The 20,785-nt window shown below is 34.8% G+C and overlaps 1 protein-coding gene across 1 annotated transcript; it reads left to right on the forward strand.

Annotated features, from left to right (window-relative positions):
• Positions 1-15,658: 15,658 nt before the first annotated feature.
• On the forward strand, positions 15,659-16,577 carry LOC127666000 (olfactory receptor 187-like). The gene is given in 2 exon segments (XM_052158666.1): positions 15,659-16,038; positions 16,040-16,577. Coding segments are annotated over 2 exon segments (918 nt in total).
• The last annotated feature ends 4,208 nt before the right edge of the window (positions 16,578-20,785 follow it).

The raw sequence follows: 20,785 nt of genomic DNA on the forward strand, positions 1-20,785 counted from the left end.
TTGTGTGAATTCAGAGTTTATAAGTAATATGATCTTATCTGAGATAATGTTTGTAGTTTTAGACATATTAAAGCATATTAGTTTCCCACATTCTTTGTATGTTCATCCTGGAATTGTTTGAGGTTTTTTCATAAGATATAATATCTCTTTTTGCCATTTGGAACTATTAACAGGTTTTATACATTTTAACATAGGGGTTATATATATAATTTTATTAAAAAATGTATACTTTTGAAAAAGATTGCGAGACTCTGATCCTACCCTTTTGCCCCATGTTTCTTTCTTAGACATGAAATGAACATTTGTTTCCCAATGAAACTGGGCTGTGGTGTCAAGTCTCATAAGAAAGGATTAATTAATAACATATTGAAACCTCTAAACATTAAGACACATAGGCCTTTTATCTTTATGAGTTGACTTATTTTGGCTTTCTTTTTACATTTGTGGAAAGCTGGGTCTAATTTACAAGTGAAATTATACATATTTTTTAAGGAAATGGCCAATTTGATAAATTTTATATAGCACTTACTATAATCTCAAAGAGAATATTGCTAACTTAGAATCTTTAAGAGCTTATTTATTCTTCTTGGATCACATTTGGCCTTGTATAATAAATCATTTTGGGGACAAACTTGTTTAGATTACAGTTTGTAGTCTTAAAACATTTTCTACCTTTTGCCATACACAGTATGGTGGTTTGTAGACAAGAAACTTTAAAGAAGAATTCATGAAATTAATATTCATACTTCATATGAAGAATGAAGTAAAGATGTATTGTTCCTCTTAATCATATAATGAATATAGGCAGACTTGCATAGATGCTTCCAATCAACTCATCTTTAGTGCTTATGGTAACCAAAAGCAGCATACACTGATAAAATAATATTCAGAAGTCAGGAGTCAGAGTCATGAATGCAAGCATCAACAACAGAATACAAGAGACAGAAGATAAAATCATCTCAGATGCAGAAGATACATTGATACAACAGTCAAAGAAAATGCAAAATATGAAAATCTCTTGACCTCAAAACATTCAGGAAATTCAGGACAAAATGAGATAACCAAACCTAAGGATTATAGGTATAGAAGAGAGTGAAGATTTCCAACTAAAATGGCCAGTAAATGTCTTCAACAAAATTATCGAAGAAACTTTCCTAAGCTAAAGAAAGAGATGCCTCTGAATATACAAGAAGCATACAGGACTCCAAATAGATTGGACCAGAAAAGAAATTCCTCCCTTCACATAATAACTAATATCCCAAATGCACTAAACAAGGAAAAAATATTAAAAGCAGTAAGGGAATAAGGTCAAATAACATATAAAGGTAGACCTATTAGAATTGCACCAGACTTCTCACCAGAGACTATGAAAGCCCAAAGATTCTGGGCAAATGTCTTATAGACCCTACGGGAAAACAAATGCCAATCCACGCTACTATACCCAGCAAGTCTCTCAATTACCATAGATGGCGAAATCAACATATTCCATGACAAAAACAAATTTATACAATATCTTTCCACAAATCTAGCCCTTCAAAGGATAATGAATGGAAAATACCAACAAAAGGAGGGAAACTACACACTAAAAACAGCAAGAAATTAATCTCCTTATAACAAACCAAAAAGAAGAGAGCCACATAAACATAACTCCACCTATAATAATAAAAATAACAGGAAGCAACAATCATTTCTCCTTAAAATCTCTTAATATCAATGGATTCAATTCTCCAATAAAAAATATAGACTAACACACTGGATACATAAGCAGGACCCAACATTTTGCTGCATACAGGAAACCCACCTCAGGCACAAAGACAGATACTACTTCAGAGTAAAAGGCTGGAAAACAATTTTCCAAGCAAATGTTCCCAAGAAACAAGCTCATGTAGCCATCCTAATGTTGAATAAAATTGAGTTTCAACGTAAAGTAATCAAAAAAGGGAAGGAGGGATACTTCATACTCATCAAAGGAAAAATCTACCAAGATGAACTTTCAATTCTGAACATATATTCTCCAAATGCAAGGGCACCCACATTCTTCATAAAATAAACTTTACTAAAGCTTAAAGCCCACATTGCACCCCACACAATAATTGTGGGTGACTTCAACACCTCACTCTTCTCAATGGACAGATCAGGGGGACCCAAACTAAACAGAGACACTATGAAACAGAAGATTTAGAACAAATGGATTTAATAAATATCTATAGAACATTTCAACCTAAATCAAAGGAATATACCTTCTTTTTAGCACCTCATGGTACCTTCTCCAAAACTGACCGTATACTCAGTCACAAAACAGATCTCAACAGATATAAGAAGATTGAAATAATTCCATGTACCCTATCAGATCACCACTGCCTAAGGCTGTTTTTCAATAACAACAAAAACAACAGAAAGCCTACATACAAATGGCAACTGAAAAACACTCTACTCAACAATAACTTGGTCAAGAAGGAAATAAAGAAAGATATTAAAGACTTTTTAGAATTTAGTGAGAATGAGGGTACAGCATACCTAAATTATGGGACACAATGAAAGCAGAATTAAGAGGAAAACTCATAGCTCTGAGTGCCTCCAAAAAGAAGCTTAACAGCTTAACAGCATACCTGATAGCTTTAGAACAAAAAAAAAGCTAATACACCCAAGAGGAGTAGACAGTAGGAAATCATCAAACTCAGGGTTGAAATCAGCTAAGTAGAAACAAAAAGAACTATACAAAAAATCAACTAAACCAGGCAGTTCTTTGAAAAAAACCAAGACAGATAAACCCTTTGCCAAACTGACCAGAGGGCACAGAGAGAGATTCCAAATTAACAAAATCAGAAAGGAAAAGGGAGAAATAAGAACAGAAACTGAAGAAATTCAAAGAATCATCAGATCCTACTACAAAAGCCTATACTCAACAAAAGTGAAAACTCTAAATGAAATGGACAACTTTCTAGACAGATACCAGGTACCAAAGTTAAATCAGGATCAGATAGACCATCTAAATGTTCTCATAACCCCTAAAAAAAGATACAAGTGGTCTTTGACAGTCTTCTAACCAAAAAAAGCACAGGACCAGAGGGTTTTAGTGCAGAATTCTATCAGACCTTCAAAGAAGACCTAACATAAATACTCTTCAAACTATTCCACAAAGTAGAAACCAAAGGAAAACTACCCAACTTGTTCTATGAAGCCACAATTTTGCTGATACCAAAACCATACAGAAATCCAACAAAGAAATAGATCTTTAGACCAATTTCCCTTATGAATATCGATGCACAAATACACAATAAAATTCTTGCCCACCGAATCCAAGAACACATCAAAACGATCATTCACCACGATCAAGTAGGATTCATCCCAGGGATGCAGGGATGACTCAATATACAGAAATCCATCAATGTAATTCACTACATAAACAAACTCAAAGAAAAAAAAAACACATGGTCATTTCATTATATGCTGAAAAATCATTTGAAAAAACTCAGAATCCTTTCATGTTAAAGGTCTTGGAAAGAACAGAAATTCAAGGCCCATACCTAAACACAATAAAAGCAATATATAGCAAACCAGTAGCTAACATCAAACTAAATGGAAAGAAACTTGAAGCAATCCCACTAAAATGGGGAGTAGACAAGGCTTCCCTCTCTCTCCATATATATTCAATATAGTACTTGAAGTTCTAGCTAGAGCAATTAGACAACAAAGGAAGGTCAAAGGGATAAAAATTGGAAAGGAAGAAGTCAAACTATCACTATTTGCAGATGATATGATAGTATACTTAAGCAACCCCAAATACTCAACCAGAGAACTTCTACAGTTGATAAACAACTTCAGCAAAGTGACTGGATATAAAATTAACACAAGCAAATAAGTAGCCTTCCTATACTCAAAGGATAAATAGGCTGAGAAAGAAATGACACTCTTCACAATAGCTACAAACAATATAAAATATCTTGATGTTACTCTAGCTAGACAAGTGAAATATCTGTATGACCAGAATGTCAAGTCTCCGAAAAAAGAAATCGGAAAACCTCATAAGATGGAAAAATCTTCCATGCTCTTGAATTGGCAGGATTAATATAGTAAAAATGGCCATCTACCCAAAAGCAATACACAGATTCAAGGCAATCCCCCATCAAAATCCCAACTCAATTCTTCATAGAGTTAGAACGAGCAATTCTCAAATTCACCTAGAATAACAAAAAGCCAGCATCGCTAAATATATTCTCAACAGTAAAAGAACTTGTTGGGGAATCTGGGTCCTCAAGCAGTACTACAGAGCAATAGTGTTAAAAACTGCATGATATTGATACAGTGACAGGCAGAAAGATTTACAGAATAGAAAAGAGGACCCAGAAATGAACCCACACACCTATGGTTACCTGTCCTTTGACAAAGGAGCTACAACAATCCAGTGGAAAATAATAGCCTTTTCAACAAATGGTGCTGGCTCAACTGGCAGCTAGAAGGCTGAAGAATGCAAATTGATACATTTTTAACTCCTTGTAGTAAACTCAAGTCCAAGTAGGTCTAGGACCTCCACATAAAACCAGACACACTGAAACTAATAGAAAAAAAAAAAAAACTGGAGAAGAGCCTTGAGCACTTGGGCACAGGGTAAAATTTCCTAAACAGAACAGCAATAGCCTATACTCTAAGATCAAGAATTGACAAATGGGACCTCATAAAATTACAAAGTTTCTGTAAGGCAAAGGACATTGTCAGTAGGCCAAAATGGCAACCAACAAATTAGGAAAAGATCCTTATCAACCCTATATCTGACAATAGGCTAATATCCAAGATATACAAAGAACTCAATAAGTTAGACTCCAGAGAGCCAAACAATCTTATTAAAAATAGGGTACAGAGCTAAACAGGGAACTCTCACCTGAGGAATATAGGATGGCTCAGAAGCACCTAAAGAAATGTTCAATCTCCCTAGTCATCAGGGAAATGCAAATCAAAACAACCCTGAGATTTCACCTCATACTGGTCAGAATGGCCAAGACAAAAAATTCAGGAGACAGCAGGTGCTTGAGATGATGTGGAGAAAGAAGAACACTCCTCCACTACTAGTGGGATTTCAAACTGGGAATCAGTTTTGTGGTTCCTCAGAAAACTGGACATAATACTAGCAAAGGATCCTGTTATACCACTCCAGGCATATACCCAGAGAATTCTCCGGCATGCAATAAGGACACATGCTCCACTATGTTCATAGCAGTCCAATTTATAATATCCAGAAGCTGGAAAGAACCCAGATGTCTCTCAACAGAGGAAAGAATATAGAAAATGTGGTATATATACATAATATATATGTGGTATATATACCACATTTATATTTATATGTATATATGTGGTATATATAACACATTTTCTGTATATACAGAAAATGTGTTATATATACACTACTATTCAGCTATTAAAATAATGTATTCATGAAATTCTTAGACAAATGGATGGAACTGGAAAAACATCATCCTGAGTGAGGCAACCCAACCATAAAAAAATACACATGGTATGTACTCACTGAAAGTGGATATTAGCCCAGAAACTTGGAATACCCAAGACACTTTTCACATATCCAATGATGCTCCGGAAGGAGGAAGAACAAAGTATGGATACACTGGTTCTTCATAGAAGGTGGAACAAAATACCCACAAAAGGAGATACAGAGAAAAAGTGTGGAACAGAGTCTGAGGGAAGACCATTCAGAGACTGCCCCACCCAGGGATTCATCTCATATAGAGTTAAAAAACCCAGACCCTATTTTTGATGTCCACAAGCACTTGCTGACTGGAGCCAGATATAGCTGTTCCCTGGGAGGCTCTGCTAAATGCATGAGAAATACAGAGGGGGACACTCTCAACCAGCCATTGAACTAAGCACAGGGTCCCCAATGGAGGAGCTAGAGAAAGGACCCAAGGAGCTGAAGGGGTTTGCTGCACCTTAGCAGGAACAACAATATGAGTCACCCAGTACCCCCAGAGCTCCCAGGGACAAAACCATCATCCAAAGAGTACATATGGAGTAACCCATCCCTCCAGACACATAGGCAGCAGAGGATGGCCTTGTTAGACACCAAAGGGAGGAGAGGCCCTTAGTCCTGAAAAGACTAGATGCAGCAGTGTAGGGGAATAACAGGACAGAGAAGTGGGAGGGGACTGATTGGGGAACAGAGGGAGGGGAGATGCCTTATGGGACTTCTGGAGTTGGAGAACCAGGAAAGGGGAAATCATTTGAAATGTAAATAAAGCATATATCTAAAACAACAACAACAACAAAAACCAACAACAACAACAAACCAGGGACACCTCAGAGCTCCTATAGTCTAATCCAAAACCCAGGAGCATATATGGGCTGGTTTGTGGCTCCAGGCACATGTGTAGCAGAGGACAGCAGTGTGGGAGAGGAAGCAAGTGCTTAATTCTGTGGAAACTTGATTCCCCAGAGAAGAGGGATGCTAGTCGGGCTGAAATGAGAATGGATGATTAGAAAGGTGGGCAGGTGGTGGAGCACCCTCTCAGAAATGGGGGAAAGGGGTGAAGACTCAGGGAGGGGGGACAGGAAGGAGGGTACCTTTGGAATGTACATAAACTAATTTAATTAAAATGATTCAGGTAAAATCAATGAATCAGCAAGTAAAAGTAAACAAACAAACAAACAAAAAGCCATGGTAAAGGATAGTCTCTCACACATGCCCAACATTAGATGGCCAGCAAAAAACTAATTCAATTTTATTGTTTTAGACTTTTTGTCTCACATTGCTTTGTTTGGGATTTTTTTGTTGTTTTTGTTTTTGTTTGGTTTTACTGGTTTGTGCTTGTGTAGGCTTTTTTGTTTTGTGTCTTCATGGTATGTATGTGTGTGTGTGTGTGTGTGTGTGTGTGTGTGATTGTTTTACTTTTATAAAAATCTTATTTGTTTGTTTGTATTGTTTGCCTGTTTCCTTGCTTTCTAGAAAGAGGGGGGACAAGGTGGGAGGGGAGATGTGTAGGTAGAAGGGTGGGAAGGATCTGGGATGAGTTTGAAGAGGAAACATTGTCATCAGAATATGCCATATGAACATTTCTCAATAAAATAAAACAGATCTTCTTAAATTCCAATTTGTGAACTAACTACCCATGATGAGTATTAACCACATACTAAGACTGGTTTAATATAAGAATTAGGGTCTTCTATTACAATTCTCCTTCTAACCAGTTCTTGAGCATCAGAACCATCCATAGAGCATGTTGGAGCTAACACGAATGAGCTCTGGCACTGGTTTCTTTCTGACTGAGACATGCCAATGCTACTGAGAGAGCACACAGAGAAGATCCAATCAGAAAAACAACATTTATAAGCCTATGTGTATTTTAAGTGTATTTATCAAAGAAGACTTATCTCTCACTTTAACAGCACCTGGGAATACTCTGAAGATTTCTACTTTCTCTTTTGTATTTGCCTTCTATTTGCAGTAAGTATCCCATGTAGGAGGGTATCTCCTCCAAAGGTATCTCCCCCAAAGGATGAACTTCTTGCTGATTAAAAAGCAATTTTTCTTGAGAAATATAAGTTTTGCTGTAAAAATGCAATAACTCCTTTTCTTCAATTCAATTAGGCTGATCCTAGAAATCTTTGTTCTTTTAAAACAAATTTTCTAATGAAATCAGATGTCTCAACTTTTGGAAAATTATTTTCAATTAAATTTCATGTAAGTACTTTAGGTATCTTAAAGCCCACAAATTTAAATATTTGAGAAGCTACCATCCACACGAAACTTACTTAAGAACAATAAATAGTGCTAATATTATATGTGGCTATATTTGACAGAAAGGTTGATATTTTTGCATTGAAATCTCATGTTTGAGAAGCCTTCTAAGAAAAAAAGAATAAAATATAACTCTATCTTCTACCCATCCCTTTATGTATATGTATGAGTAAAACTTTGTGTATGTGTGTGTATGAGAGAGAGAAAGAGAGAGAGAGAGAGAGAGAGAGAGAATGTGGTGTGTGTGTGTGTGTGTGTGTGTGTGTGTATTTCCACCCATTCATATACCTGTATTTATCTGCCTACCTCCCTCTCTACAATGGTATTATCATAAGTCCTTGGCTCAGATTTTAATGGAAACAGAAATATTCCATCTTTAGAGTTTAACCTGCTAATCTTTGGTCCGTCTATTCAGAATTGTATACATTTTCAATGAATTACAGTACAAGTCCAAAGACCAGACAACCTTTAAGTGCGAGGTGAAACAGATGATTCATGATTTATTTCAGAATGAAGTGTAATATAAATTCAACCTTGTTTAAAATTTTACTTTTATCATTCAAACTCACAAAAGATAAAATCTCCATACAAATTGGACAGCAAATTTAAATTTAAATAATATTAATCTCTATAAAAATAAGTCTCATGGATTCATCTAGAAATATTATTTATCATCCTGGGAATCCTGTGGCCCAATACAACTGACATAAAATTAGCTCCCAACTTGCTTCTTTAGTCAACTCAACATCTCTAAACCTAGACTTACATAAGTGTTAGTCTCCATACAAATACAATAAGCAGAGGTCTTAGTCTTTTCATTTTAACATAGTAAAAATACTATATACTAAAGGGTTTATAAACAGCAGGTATTTATCTGTCATATCTTTGACATTTGGAGAGTCAGGATTGAAATCCCCAATTTTTTCCAGGCTATCTCTTGTCACTAAAAAGCACAGGCTGTCAAGATGAGAAGTAGAGTTCAGATGTCAAGACCCAAGTGACAAGATAAGCTTCTCTTCTGTCTGTAAATTCGGTATTCAGGGCAAGGGGACAAGAAGACAATTGGTACCTAGTCAGAAAAACTGTGAGCTCTGAATTGAAGAATGGGTCCTTCCCTCCAAAAAAGGTCAGAAACTGATTAATATTAACAAAAAAGAATAAAAGAAGATGAGTTTGGGGACCTGTAAGGGAAGAGATAGGGAAATCCTTTGATCTGCCATAACTACAGTTTCCTGAATTGAGCAGGCTACCCTCTGAGCAGTGTGAAACATTGAAGCCAACACCCACTGAGTTTTGGGGAAGGGACTTGCCATTAAAAGCCATATATATTGTGAGACCCCGATTAAACGTTACATTTCGAACAGCAATATTGTCCTGATATAATTTCTTACTCACCGTCCCCACATATATCCCCAGCTTCTGTTCCAGAAACCCAGTTCACAGTAGCTGCTAGCAGCAACAATTAGATATCCAGAATCTCATAGAAGAAAAAGAGGAGGATATTCTTGACATCATTGGCACAGGAAAGGGCTTTCTGAACAGAACACTGATTGCAATAGACCATCAAATCATAAAAGGAAATTTGTGAAACTGGAAAGCTCCTTATAACAATGGACACCATCATTAAAAGCAAAATTATAGCCTACAGACACAGAAAGGATCTTTCTGAATTATAACTTGAGTATAGTATCTAGAATGTATAAAGAACTTAAATATTCAGACACCAGGAAAAATAACCCAATTTTAAGATGGAATACAGAACTAAGAATTCTCAAAAGATGAAATGCAAATTAGATATTATTGTTTAAATCTTAATTGTATGAGAATTCAGAGAAATGCAAACTAAAAATACTTTTGAGATTTTATCTTATCCTAGTCAGAATGGCCAAGATGAATATTACAAATGGCAGCACATGTTTGCTAGGCTATAGGGAAAGAGAAAAACTTCTTCATTGCCAGTAGTAATGTGTTGGATCACCATCAAATGAATGATCCATGGTGAACAATGCCTTGGGGAACTGTGAGGGAGGCTCCAGGAAAAAAGGCAGAGGGCCTTTTACCTCAGGTGCATTTAGTTTCCTGGATTGTTGTTGGATGTGATTTTCTGCCCCCTATGATGTACATCTGCAGTCTGTTTATAAAGTTTGTTTATTCTTGCTGGATGCCAGATCATAGCTATAGAACTCAATCTACTCTGTGTACCCTGAATCTGGATATGGGCTTCTGCCTTTCTTCTGTGCTTTCCCAGCCATAACCTAAAGTATCTTCCAGGCAACTGTGTTCAAATTGGTTTGTCTGAGAAAGGGCTGATGTATACAGGGCTGATGTATAAATGATGATACATTTAGCATATGCTTACCAATGTTTACTTACAAGTTTCTTTGATCATGTTTTTCTGAACTTAAACCACCTTCCTTGAGTGATTACTTTTTTTGTCATATTTGTGTATAAAAGTACATTGACACTGAAGTAAGATTATCTACAGAATTAAACTGTAGTCTGTCCCCTTTCTTTCAGGTTCTCGTATCCCAGGTCCAGCAGACAAGATCTGTACAGGTTAGCCAAAAGTGTACAGAAATATAAATGTGTACAGCTTCTACCTAGGACAAGGAGGATCAGAATCCATAGGTATGCTCTGTATTATAGAGACTCTTCATTTGTTCATGATACACTCACCGTATTCCATTACTTCTTACTCTCTGAAAAGTCTTCCTTCATCATAAGGGGCATTTTATGACCAGAGACCATATATCCAACAGTATATGTAGGCAGCATAAATTGGACTTGATGGGTCCACACATTTTGTGTCCACAAAGCAAAAACAAAATTGAATGAAGTTGAGTGAATAGCAATGGGGCAAGGATCTGGGAGGAGGTAGGGGAATGGGTTGCCTATGACGACAAATGTGTTGCACAGCATTCTCAAGGAACTAATAAAATATATTTAAAAGGGAAAAATTGAAATGTTTTACTGTCCTATTAATCCTCCACCAGAGTAATCTTCCAAATTAGTAAAGGACACTGTTTGTGACCCAGCCTTCAGTTTCTAGTTAATCTCAAACACCTTGCCTCACTGGTCAATTCTTCCTTTTCTTTGGTTCTTTCACTGAAGAAATTTCACATATAGAGTATTTAGCTTTTGTTTCTCATGATTTTGCTCTTTCAGTGATGGCTTGCTGACAGCAGTGTCTTCAAGATCACCTTGCCCTAAAGTAGACTCCTCCTTAGTCCACCCACACCTGCTTCAACAGGATGTGCACTGTAACAAGGCCTACAAGGAATTTAGATGCCAGGCTTTGATGCCTGGAAATGATGGATGTATTCCTCTCTACTTCAATCCTGTGCTTGCAGTTTCCTTGCTTCCTTCGTGATTCAGCTTTTTCATGCAATTACTAATGAACCATTAATGGAATTGTTTTTAAGACATATTTTGATACACATGTAATTTTATACATGATTAAAGAAAAAAGGAAATTTCAATAATAATGAATAGTTGTAATTACTTGGATTAATTTATTTATTAAGTCTTGGATGAATATTTACTACTGCAATATGGAAATCATCTTGAGCAATTTTCAGACTTGATTACTATTTTGACTATATCACCTTCAATGCCAAGAATGTCACTTTCCAAAACCATTTAATACAAAATGGCAGGTACGTTTAGGATCATTTTAGAAATTGATGGAAATTCTATCATAATTCCAAGCAAACTCCATTTAATAATTTTTATGAAAGTCAAGTCAGGGACTCTATTTTAAAAACCAAAACTTCTCATTTGAATAGAATGGTGTCAAATCACAGGGCAACTTGATATTGCTATGAAATGATGATGCCTTTTCTTATTTTAGTTTCATGTAATAAAAATGTTGTTCCATGTAACAGAAAAGTATATCTTTTTTACAGTAAAAATTATAATTCCTATCCCACAGTAACCTGTACTCTGAATCAGGCATTTGAATAGAATTTTATTTTGCCCAATACAATGACATCGCCGTGCAAACTGCACCTGTATTTTGCTGTCACATTCATTACATATTTTATTTTGGATGGCTTTTAGGGTTGTTATACATGTAGAAAAACAGTACAACTGCCAAATATTTCACAGCCCCAAATATGAATCAAAATTCACACTGTAAGACAGAGAGAGGAGGAGAGGAGGGAAAGGGAGAGGGAGAGAGAGAAAGCAGAAGAAGAGGAGGAAGAGGAGAAATAGGAGAAGGAGGAGAAGGAAGAAGAGTGGGAGGAGGAGGAAAGAGATGTGATCACTGTCATGATCAGGTCATATATGATGAACTCAAGAAAAACACATTATTCTATATCTTAAAAATATAAAATTGTATATTTGTTTGGCTAAACCTGGCACAGCATGACAGGAAATATCACAGTAAAACATAATTTCTGTGGCAAAATTAGTCTCTAACAGTAAATGAATATTTATGGTTTTGAAATCTACAGTGCCCAGTGGAGCCAGTTTAGAATTCTGTCCAAACCTACAGTGTCTAGTAGGAAAACCTTTTCTTTGCCTCCAGTGAACCCTGTTGCCCTGGTGGGAATTCTTGTTCTTCAATCCTCCTTCATGAAAAAAATCAGGCAGTGGTATAAAGGTTCTTGCCTTGAATGAAAAGTCATCTAAACACAGTTTGCTGTGCTTAGTCACGAAACCTCCAGAGAAATTGTGATGAAGATGATCATTTAACATGGTCCTATTGTCTTGTACTATTGTGTTTTTTTCCTGTTTTAGAACCTCAGCACTTTATAAGGACCTTTGCATTGTTTTTTATTTGAAAAGGGTAAGAAACAAATAAGTTGTATAGTATTCACCATGCTTTCCATAGAAATTTAAGAATCCACTTTAATTCATAATAATTTTATATAGTTGGTATAAATGATGATAGCAACAACTAAAAATTGCTTATATATTTAAATTCATGACTAAATATAAATAGGCAAAATAGCTCTAATTGTTCTTCTCTTTAATATATTTTAGAAATGTTTTTACCTAACTAAACTTACTTTTAGCTGTGACCCTGGTATTTAAGGGCTGGGCTATCTTTCCTGACTATAATGACTTTTAAATTCTTCTAAAGTAGGGTGTTAATTCAAAGTTCAGTATGAATTCAAAATGATTTTTATATAAGCAATTATTCTGATGATTTCAGAAAGAGAACCATTCTTTAGTTCTGTTCCTTCCTATGTCTTTAAAGTTCAGTTACTTAAGTAGGAGATTTAAGTTACATCTTCTACTTATAACAAAAATACTTACTACTTATTTATGCATAATACATATAATTTGTAAATGTATGCAGAGCAGACTTTCCATATAGAATATGTTTCATTGTATAGTATACCTTGATATATTCTAGATATATGTTTATGTATATATTAATAAATACATATTGAAATATGACAAAGATATTTTTGGCTACTGTTTCCTGTATTAATGATTTGTTTCAAATCCACATATCAAGCAATCTGAGAATTTGCATCTTTTGGTGTGTTTGAGCTCCATGAAAGAAACACTATCCCCATAAAATTACCCTAAAATATGAATTATTGGCTTTGTGTATATCATCTGTATATAAAATTGATCTGGATTAATTTTAATCATATTAATCAATAAAGAATAGAATAGAACCTACACAATTGTTGGAGAGCAAAGTGAATATGTGTTCTTAAATCAAAATATTAAGATTTGCCAAAAAATATTTTCTATTTGTTTTTACATCAAAAATGCATCATTTAAATACAGGATAAAAGCCTCATACACTGAACATATACATTCAAACACACCAATTACAAAAAAGTTAATGAACTCAAACTTAATGTGTTTGTCTTTAAAATGTATGCTCTAAAGAAAATATATTTTTATTTTTATAAAAACTGATTTTGCAAGATCCATGATAATAAACAACAAAGCTAAAACAAACATTGAAAATGAAGCATCAGAACCTTGTTTTTCTGTATGCATTTAAACTGCATTTAAATAAGCTTTTATTTACTTATTTATTTTTAATTTGGAGAACTATAGTATATTTATATCATTTCTCTTTCTCTTCTTTCTCCAAATAGTCTCATGTTCTCTATCCATATGGTCTCATGTATCTAAGGATATATATATATATATATATATATATATATATATATATATATGTATGTGTGTGTGTGTGTGTGTATAATGTATATATGTATGTGTGTGTACATTATATAGTGTATGTATTTATATGTATATATGTGTGTATATTATATATATATGTGTGTGTGTGTGTGTGTGTGTGTGTGTGCATGTGCTATTAAAGAGAAAGGCATTCTAAATTTACAATCCTTTGTTGCTTCCTCTCTATTCTTTCTCTCCTTTTTTCTAGACAAATCCATCTTTGTTAAGCACTGCCTGCTTCTCTTCCTCCATTTTATTTCTTTTTATCCATCCAAGTTTCTCATTCCATGTCAGTTATGGTTTTTCTCTTGTTAGTGCTTTCTTCTTCTCTCCTCTCCCCTTTTTATACTTTGTATAAAAGCTTTTCCTTAAATAGTCTACAGGTAAAAGATAGGGCCACAAACAAATGCCAATGCTCCCCATAACTTTTCAGAACACAGAGCCTTTCTGTGTGGCCTGCTCATCTCCGTCATTTCCTGATACTTTTGGATTACATGCAGAAAACTACTTTCACCAAGCCATTAGCGTTTTCTTAATCTCAATACTCAGGGATCTCTTGCCTAAAGATCCATTATTTTGTCTTTTGACATCATATTTATCTGTTTTATTCAATTCACTTTCTCCCCATTAAAACTATAACCCTCAAATATCTGGTCCAGTTCTGGTTTGTATTATTACTGTGTCTTTCCTGTGTTTACTTTGCAGTAAATGGACTCTGGAAATGATTGGTTTTGACATAGAAATTCTGGGGGTATCAGAGTAATTGGCTAGAAAAACATGGTCAGAAGAACAGAGTTATGTAGTCATACCTGGTCACTAGTGCTAAACCTTCGGTAAACTAATACTACTAAATGAACCATTCAGGTTCAGTGATAATGGTCAACGAAATAGTGTATCTTAACTGTGAAACCTATTTTGAAAAGATCATATTCATAGTTAATACATGTTATTTTTATTCCATTGAACATCAGGTTCATATGTCACTGTATAATATTGAGTTGATTTTACAAGTCCTTTCAAATTTGTCTCTCTGATTTTCTAGTCATCCGTGAGGTCCAGTCACATATATTTCAACACCTGCATTTGCATTTATTAGCAACTGGGGACATTTTATAAAGATTGGCCATTAGATTCTTTTTTATTAATTCCTAAATCAACTTATGAACTTACAATCTACAGTTTGAATAAATGTTCCCAGACAACTTTGCAGTACATAGGGGCCTCTAGGTATATTAAGTTTTCTATATTATTGACTATTGTTTTCCTTACCAGAACCTGATTTCTCCACTTCCTTATAATAAATTTTGAAAGAAACTTTCAAGTTACTATATGTTGTAAGATTTCAGTTTATTAAATTAAGTATTTGAAATGATTAAGACCCTACAGTTGAATTCATTGTATAATCTAGATCCTTAAAACATTTCTTGCCTTGATTATGAACCTGCAACATAGAGACAGAACTTCTACACCTAGCCAATTTATAATTTCATGCATTGCACACAAATTTGAAAGGTCTATTTTATTTAAATATATTAATGTGCTCAAATCTTTATTGGAATAACAAATTGAAGCACCTTTTCACTCTGAAGAAAAGTTTTTGTCATATGTAGTGATGTGAATGAAATTTGGTAGTCAACCTGGTAACAACAAAGTTGTGTTTTAAATTCTATGAGCTAACATTTTTCTCTACAAATTTTAGTGAATGTCGTGTAACATCACTCATTTTTCATTTCAGGGACATCCAATGAGGACATAGGAATGGAGAACAAAACACTGCTCATTCAGTTTGTTCTCACAGGACTCCGTCATCTGCCCCAGTGGAAAATCCCCCTGTTCCTGTTCTTCTTGCTCATCTATCTCATCACCATTGTGGGCAACCTGGGTCTGATCACTCTCATCTGGAATGACCCACACCTTCACATTCCTATGTACTTATTTCTTGGGAGTTTAGCTTTTGTGGATACTTGGTTATCATCCACAGTGACACCTAGGATGCTGCTAGACTTTTTTGCCAAGAGTAAACTGATCTCTTTCTCTGAATGCATGATACAGTTTTTTTCGTTTGTAGTGACTGCAACCACAGAATGTTTTCTCTTAGCAGCAATGGCCTATGATCGCTATGTAGCCATATGCAAACCTTTACCCAGTGATCATGACAAATAGTCTCTGTGTGCGTCTTTTAATATTGTCCTTTGTAGGTGGATTTATTCATGCTTTAATTCATGAAGGTTTTTTATTCAGACTAACTTTCTGCAACTCTAACACAATAAATCACTTTTATTGTGATATTATGCCATTGTTAAAGATTTCCTGTAATGACCCTTTTCTCAATTACCTGATGGTTTTTATTTTCTCTGGCTCGATACAGGTATTTAGTATTTTGACTATTCTTATCTCTTACACACTTGTTCTGTTTTCAATCCTAAAGCAGAAATCTATAAAAAGCATAAAGAAAGCCTTCTCCACCTGTGGAGCCCATCTCCTCTCTGTGTCTTTGTACTATGGCTCTCTTCTCTTCATGTATGTGCGTCCTGCATCTGCACAAGTAGATGATCAGGATATGATGGACTCTGTATTTTACACTGTGATAATTCCTGTATTGAACCCAGTTGTCTACAGTTTGAGGAATAAGCAAGTAAAAAATTCACTGGCAAAATGTTTAAAGAGAAATACTTAGGTTATATATTATTATCTGTTGTGCCATTATTAAAACATGGCAAACTTGTATAGACTTAATATGGCTATATTGTCAAATCTAGTGTCATACATTGTCAAAATATTTTCAAAATGAATCCAACCTAGAATTATTGTTGTTGATGTTTTTTTGTTTGTGTATGTATGTGATGTAGGCATGCTTATTCATGAATTGTTACATTTGGTCACGGGAACTTGTGCAGAGGCCAGAGGAGATCAAACGTCTTGCATTTTCACTCTTATTTACATTCTTGAAAGAGTGTCCTTCACTGAATCCTGAGCTAAAATTTTCACCTGCTAACCACAGTAGTCATCTTTTTCCACCCTTCACATCACTGAAATTACAAGCACGTGTGGAACCATGATCAATTCTTCATTGGAAGCCCTTTCCTACTGACATTTGGGTATCAGGTTGCTAGGGATGTAACCACAATCATTTCCTCTGGCCTCTGCACAAGTTTCCATGAACACAAGGAACAATTCATGAATAAGTATGACTACATTACATACATACACATGTAAAACAACCACCCAAAATAGTAGGTTGCATCCCACTATTATTGATCTTGAGCAGCAAGTGCTCTTTCCCTCTGCACATATCACAGTGCCCCAGAAATACCATTAAATAATTTCTTGTTTACATATCCATTTCATTAAAAATATTTGAAATGAGTTTGAAATTGTTCAAAGACTTAGTATAATAAATTAAATACAACAGAAATTAAGTAAAAGCTTTTTAACAAGTTTGTATGTTATTTATTATGACATCATAAGTAAATTAGCTTATTAGTAGTGTACTTCCTGTGAAAATAACAAGAATATAATGTCACTGACAACATGGAGACTCAGAGAACATTTTCCTGTTCTGATAAGGTAGTGTTATGTCTCTAAACAGATGCAATCCTTGGCATTGTTGCTGAAAATATGAAAGGTCTTTCATTAAATTTTGTTAGGAAATGATGATTCATACAGCAATTCTACTTGTGTTTTCCTCAAGCAAGGATGAAGACACAGGAGTGCATGTATGAAATTAAGGTGGTGAGAAGGCTTCAAAGGGTGCTCTTTGGTCAGTGTGCTTGGGAGGGGAAAGAGAAGAGGCTCATTTTGCTCGCCATCTGGGCTGTTCTTGACTTTCTCTCTCGTTCTGTTCTGTGTCTTGTCACCATCCAGGAAGTTTCAGTAAATCAAAATGTTAAGTTTTTATGAAACATATACATGAGGGATTTTATTGAGGAAATGTAGTGGTGGAAGATAGGAAAAGGTTCTCAATAGCTTAGATTTTAAACAGTGAATTACCTAGCATTTAAATGGATAATCTAAGAGTTCTTAGACTGTATAGTTGAAGAAATCATATTCTAAATGTATATAAGCTAAGCTCAAATAGTGGTATGGTATGATGTCATAGTCTCTAGTGATTTTTGCTGTTGTTTGTTTTGTTTCATTTTGTTTTTGTCTGTTTGTTTTGGATAGATATGAAAAAGAGGAAATTAACCATGCTTTTTATTTATGCAATCACTAATAAGTGGATATTAACCTAGAAAACTGGAATACCCAAAACATAATCCACACATCAAATGAGGTACAAGAAGAACGGAGGAGTGGCCCCTTGTTCTGAAAAGACTCAGTGAAGCAGTATAGAGAAAAATCAGAACAGGGAAGTGGGAAGGGTTGGGTGGGAAAACAAGGGGAGGGAAGGGAACTGATGGGACTTTCGGGGAGTTGGGGGTCCAAAAAGGGAAATCATTTGAAATGTAAATAAATATATCAATAAATTAAAAAAAATGTCATGCCCATCATGAATGCAGAATAAATGAACCATCTTTAGTATCACATCTATGTTTTTATCCATACACTGAAATCGGCTATGGAGAACCTTCATGCAGAGATTACTCCCCTTATGTATATGCTTTGCAAAATATGTATCAACCTTCTGTTGTTAACTCTCTTCCTTTCCAAATCATTTTCCATGTGGGTTTTGCATTAAATTTTTCCTGAATAAATTTTAGTGGAATTTTATTGCTTATATATGTGGAGATGTCAAAATCCAGAGATGTACATATGTATGAATTTGTGTGAACTCAGAGTTTATAGGTGATGCAATCTTATATGAGACCATGATTATTATATTTTTGGACATATTAAAGCATATTAGTTTTCCACGTCCTTTCTTTGTTCATCCTGGAATTATTTGAGGTTTTTACATAAGACATGATATCTGGTTCTGCCACTGGAACTACTGACAGGTTTGATGAACTTTACCATGTGGTTTATGTGTAAGATTTTGTTCATAAATGCATCCTTTCAAAAACGATTGTGAGAGTCTGATCCCACGCTTTTGCCCCATTTTGGTTCCATAGACATGAAATGAACATTTGTTTCACAATGCAAGTCAGCCATGGTGTCAGCTCTATGAGAAAGGATTAATTAATAACATACTGAAACCTCTAAACAGTAAGACATATAGATCTTTTTTCTTTATGAGTTGACTTAGTTTGGTCCTCTTTTTGTATTTGTGGAAAGCAGGTCTTATTTACAAAATTTTTAAGAAAATGGTCAATTCGATAAATTTTATATAACACTATAATCTCAAAGAGAATATTACTAATTTAAAATCTTTAAGAGCTTACTTATTCTTTTTGGGTAATGTTTGACCTTGTATAATACTTAACTTTGGGCACAAACTTGTTTATGTTACAGGTTAAAGTTGTAAAACACTTTCTATCTTTTGCCACACATACTATGGTGGTTTGTAGACACAGAACTTTAAAGAAGAATTTATCCAATTAATATTCATACTTCATATGAAGAATGAAGTAAAGATGTATTGATCCTCTTAATTGTATAATGAACATAGACAGACTTGGCATAGATGTTTCCAAGCATAGATGCTTCAACTCATCTTTAGTCCTTATGGTAACCAAAAGCAGCATACACTGATAAAATAATATTCATCTTATAATTAAATGTTCCTCATTGTATATAGATTATTTATATATATATATATATATATATAAATAATCTATATATATAGATATATAGATATATATATATATATAGATATATATAGATATCTATATATATATATATAGCAGGAAGCTATTCAATTTAATAAAATTTGAATAATAAAACAATATTTTAACAAATACTATTTTTGTTTTTAATTTGGAGTTCAAGTTTATAAGATTAGAGAAGGTTTTGTAATTTCTAATATAAGAAGAGCTTCAGGAAATGAATGTCCAAACTTCTTTGAGTTCATGAGTATAACTTCAGTATTGTGTCCAGAAAACATTGTTATTTTGAAGTCATCCACCACCTTTAGCTCTTTAATCTCTTCAGTCTCTCTCCTGCAATAATCTCTGAGAATTAAAAGGCAGAGTATGATATAGATGCCCCATATAAGGTGACAAGATTTGTAGTGTCATACTCTCTATCCCTGAACCAGTTCTGTATCTCTGTGATATTTGGCATCCACTGTGAAAAAAAGATTTCTGGAGTCATCTTCTCTCTGGTGATTGAGTAGGTGGATACAGCCAGGAGTGCGGGGAACACTTGAGTGCCAGAACAGCTGGGACAGGGTCCACAGGGCCCACCTGCACCCAAGAGCTGGGCAGTGACACAACACTCTGTACCAGGGGAGGGCCAGATATCCAGGGTTGCTGAGACAGGTCTGCAGGATCACAGGAGGGACAAGTAACAGTCAGAGACAGCAGGATCAACTAACACCATATATAACCAGATGGCAAAAGGCAAAGTAGGAAAGTATGAAGTATTCCCTTATGAATATCAATACAAAAAAACTGAATAGAATTCTTGCTAACTGAATCCAAGAACCCATCAAAATGATCATCTACCATGATCAAGTAGGCTTCATCCCATGGATGCAGGGATGGTTCAATATACAGAAATCTAACAATGTAATCGACTATATAAGAAAACTCAAAGGAAAAAAAAAAACACATGATCATTTAATTAAATGCTAAGAAAGTATTTGACAAAATCCAACACCTCTTCATGATAAAAGCCTTGGAAAGATCAGGAAATCAAGTCTCATAACTAAACATAGTAAAAGAAATATACAGCAAACCAGTGGCCAACATCAAACAAAATGGAGAGAAACTTGAAGCAATAATACTGAAATCAGGGACTAGACAAGGCTGTCTACTCTCTCCCTACCTGTACAATATAGTACTT

This window comes from Apodemus sylvaticus, chromosome 15, assembly GCF_947179515.1.
Source record: "Apodemus sylvaticus chromosome 15, mApoSyl1.1, whole genome shotgun sequence".
Taxonomy (NCBI): domain Eukaryota; kingdom Metazoa; phylum Chordata; class Mammalia; order Rodentia; family Muridae; genus Apodemus; species Apodemus sylvaticus.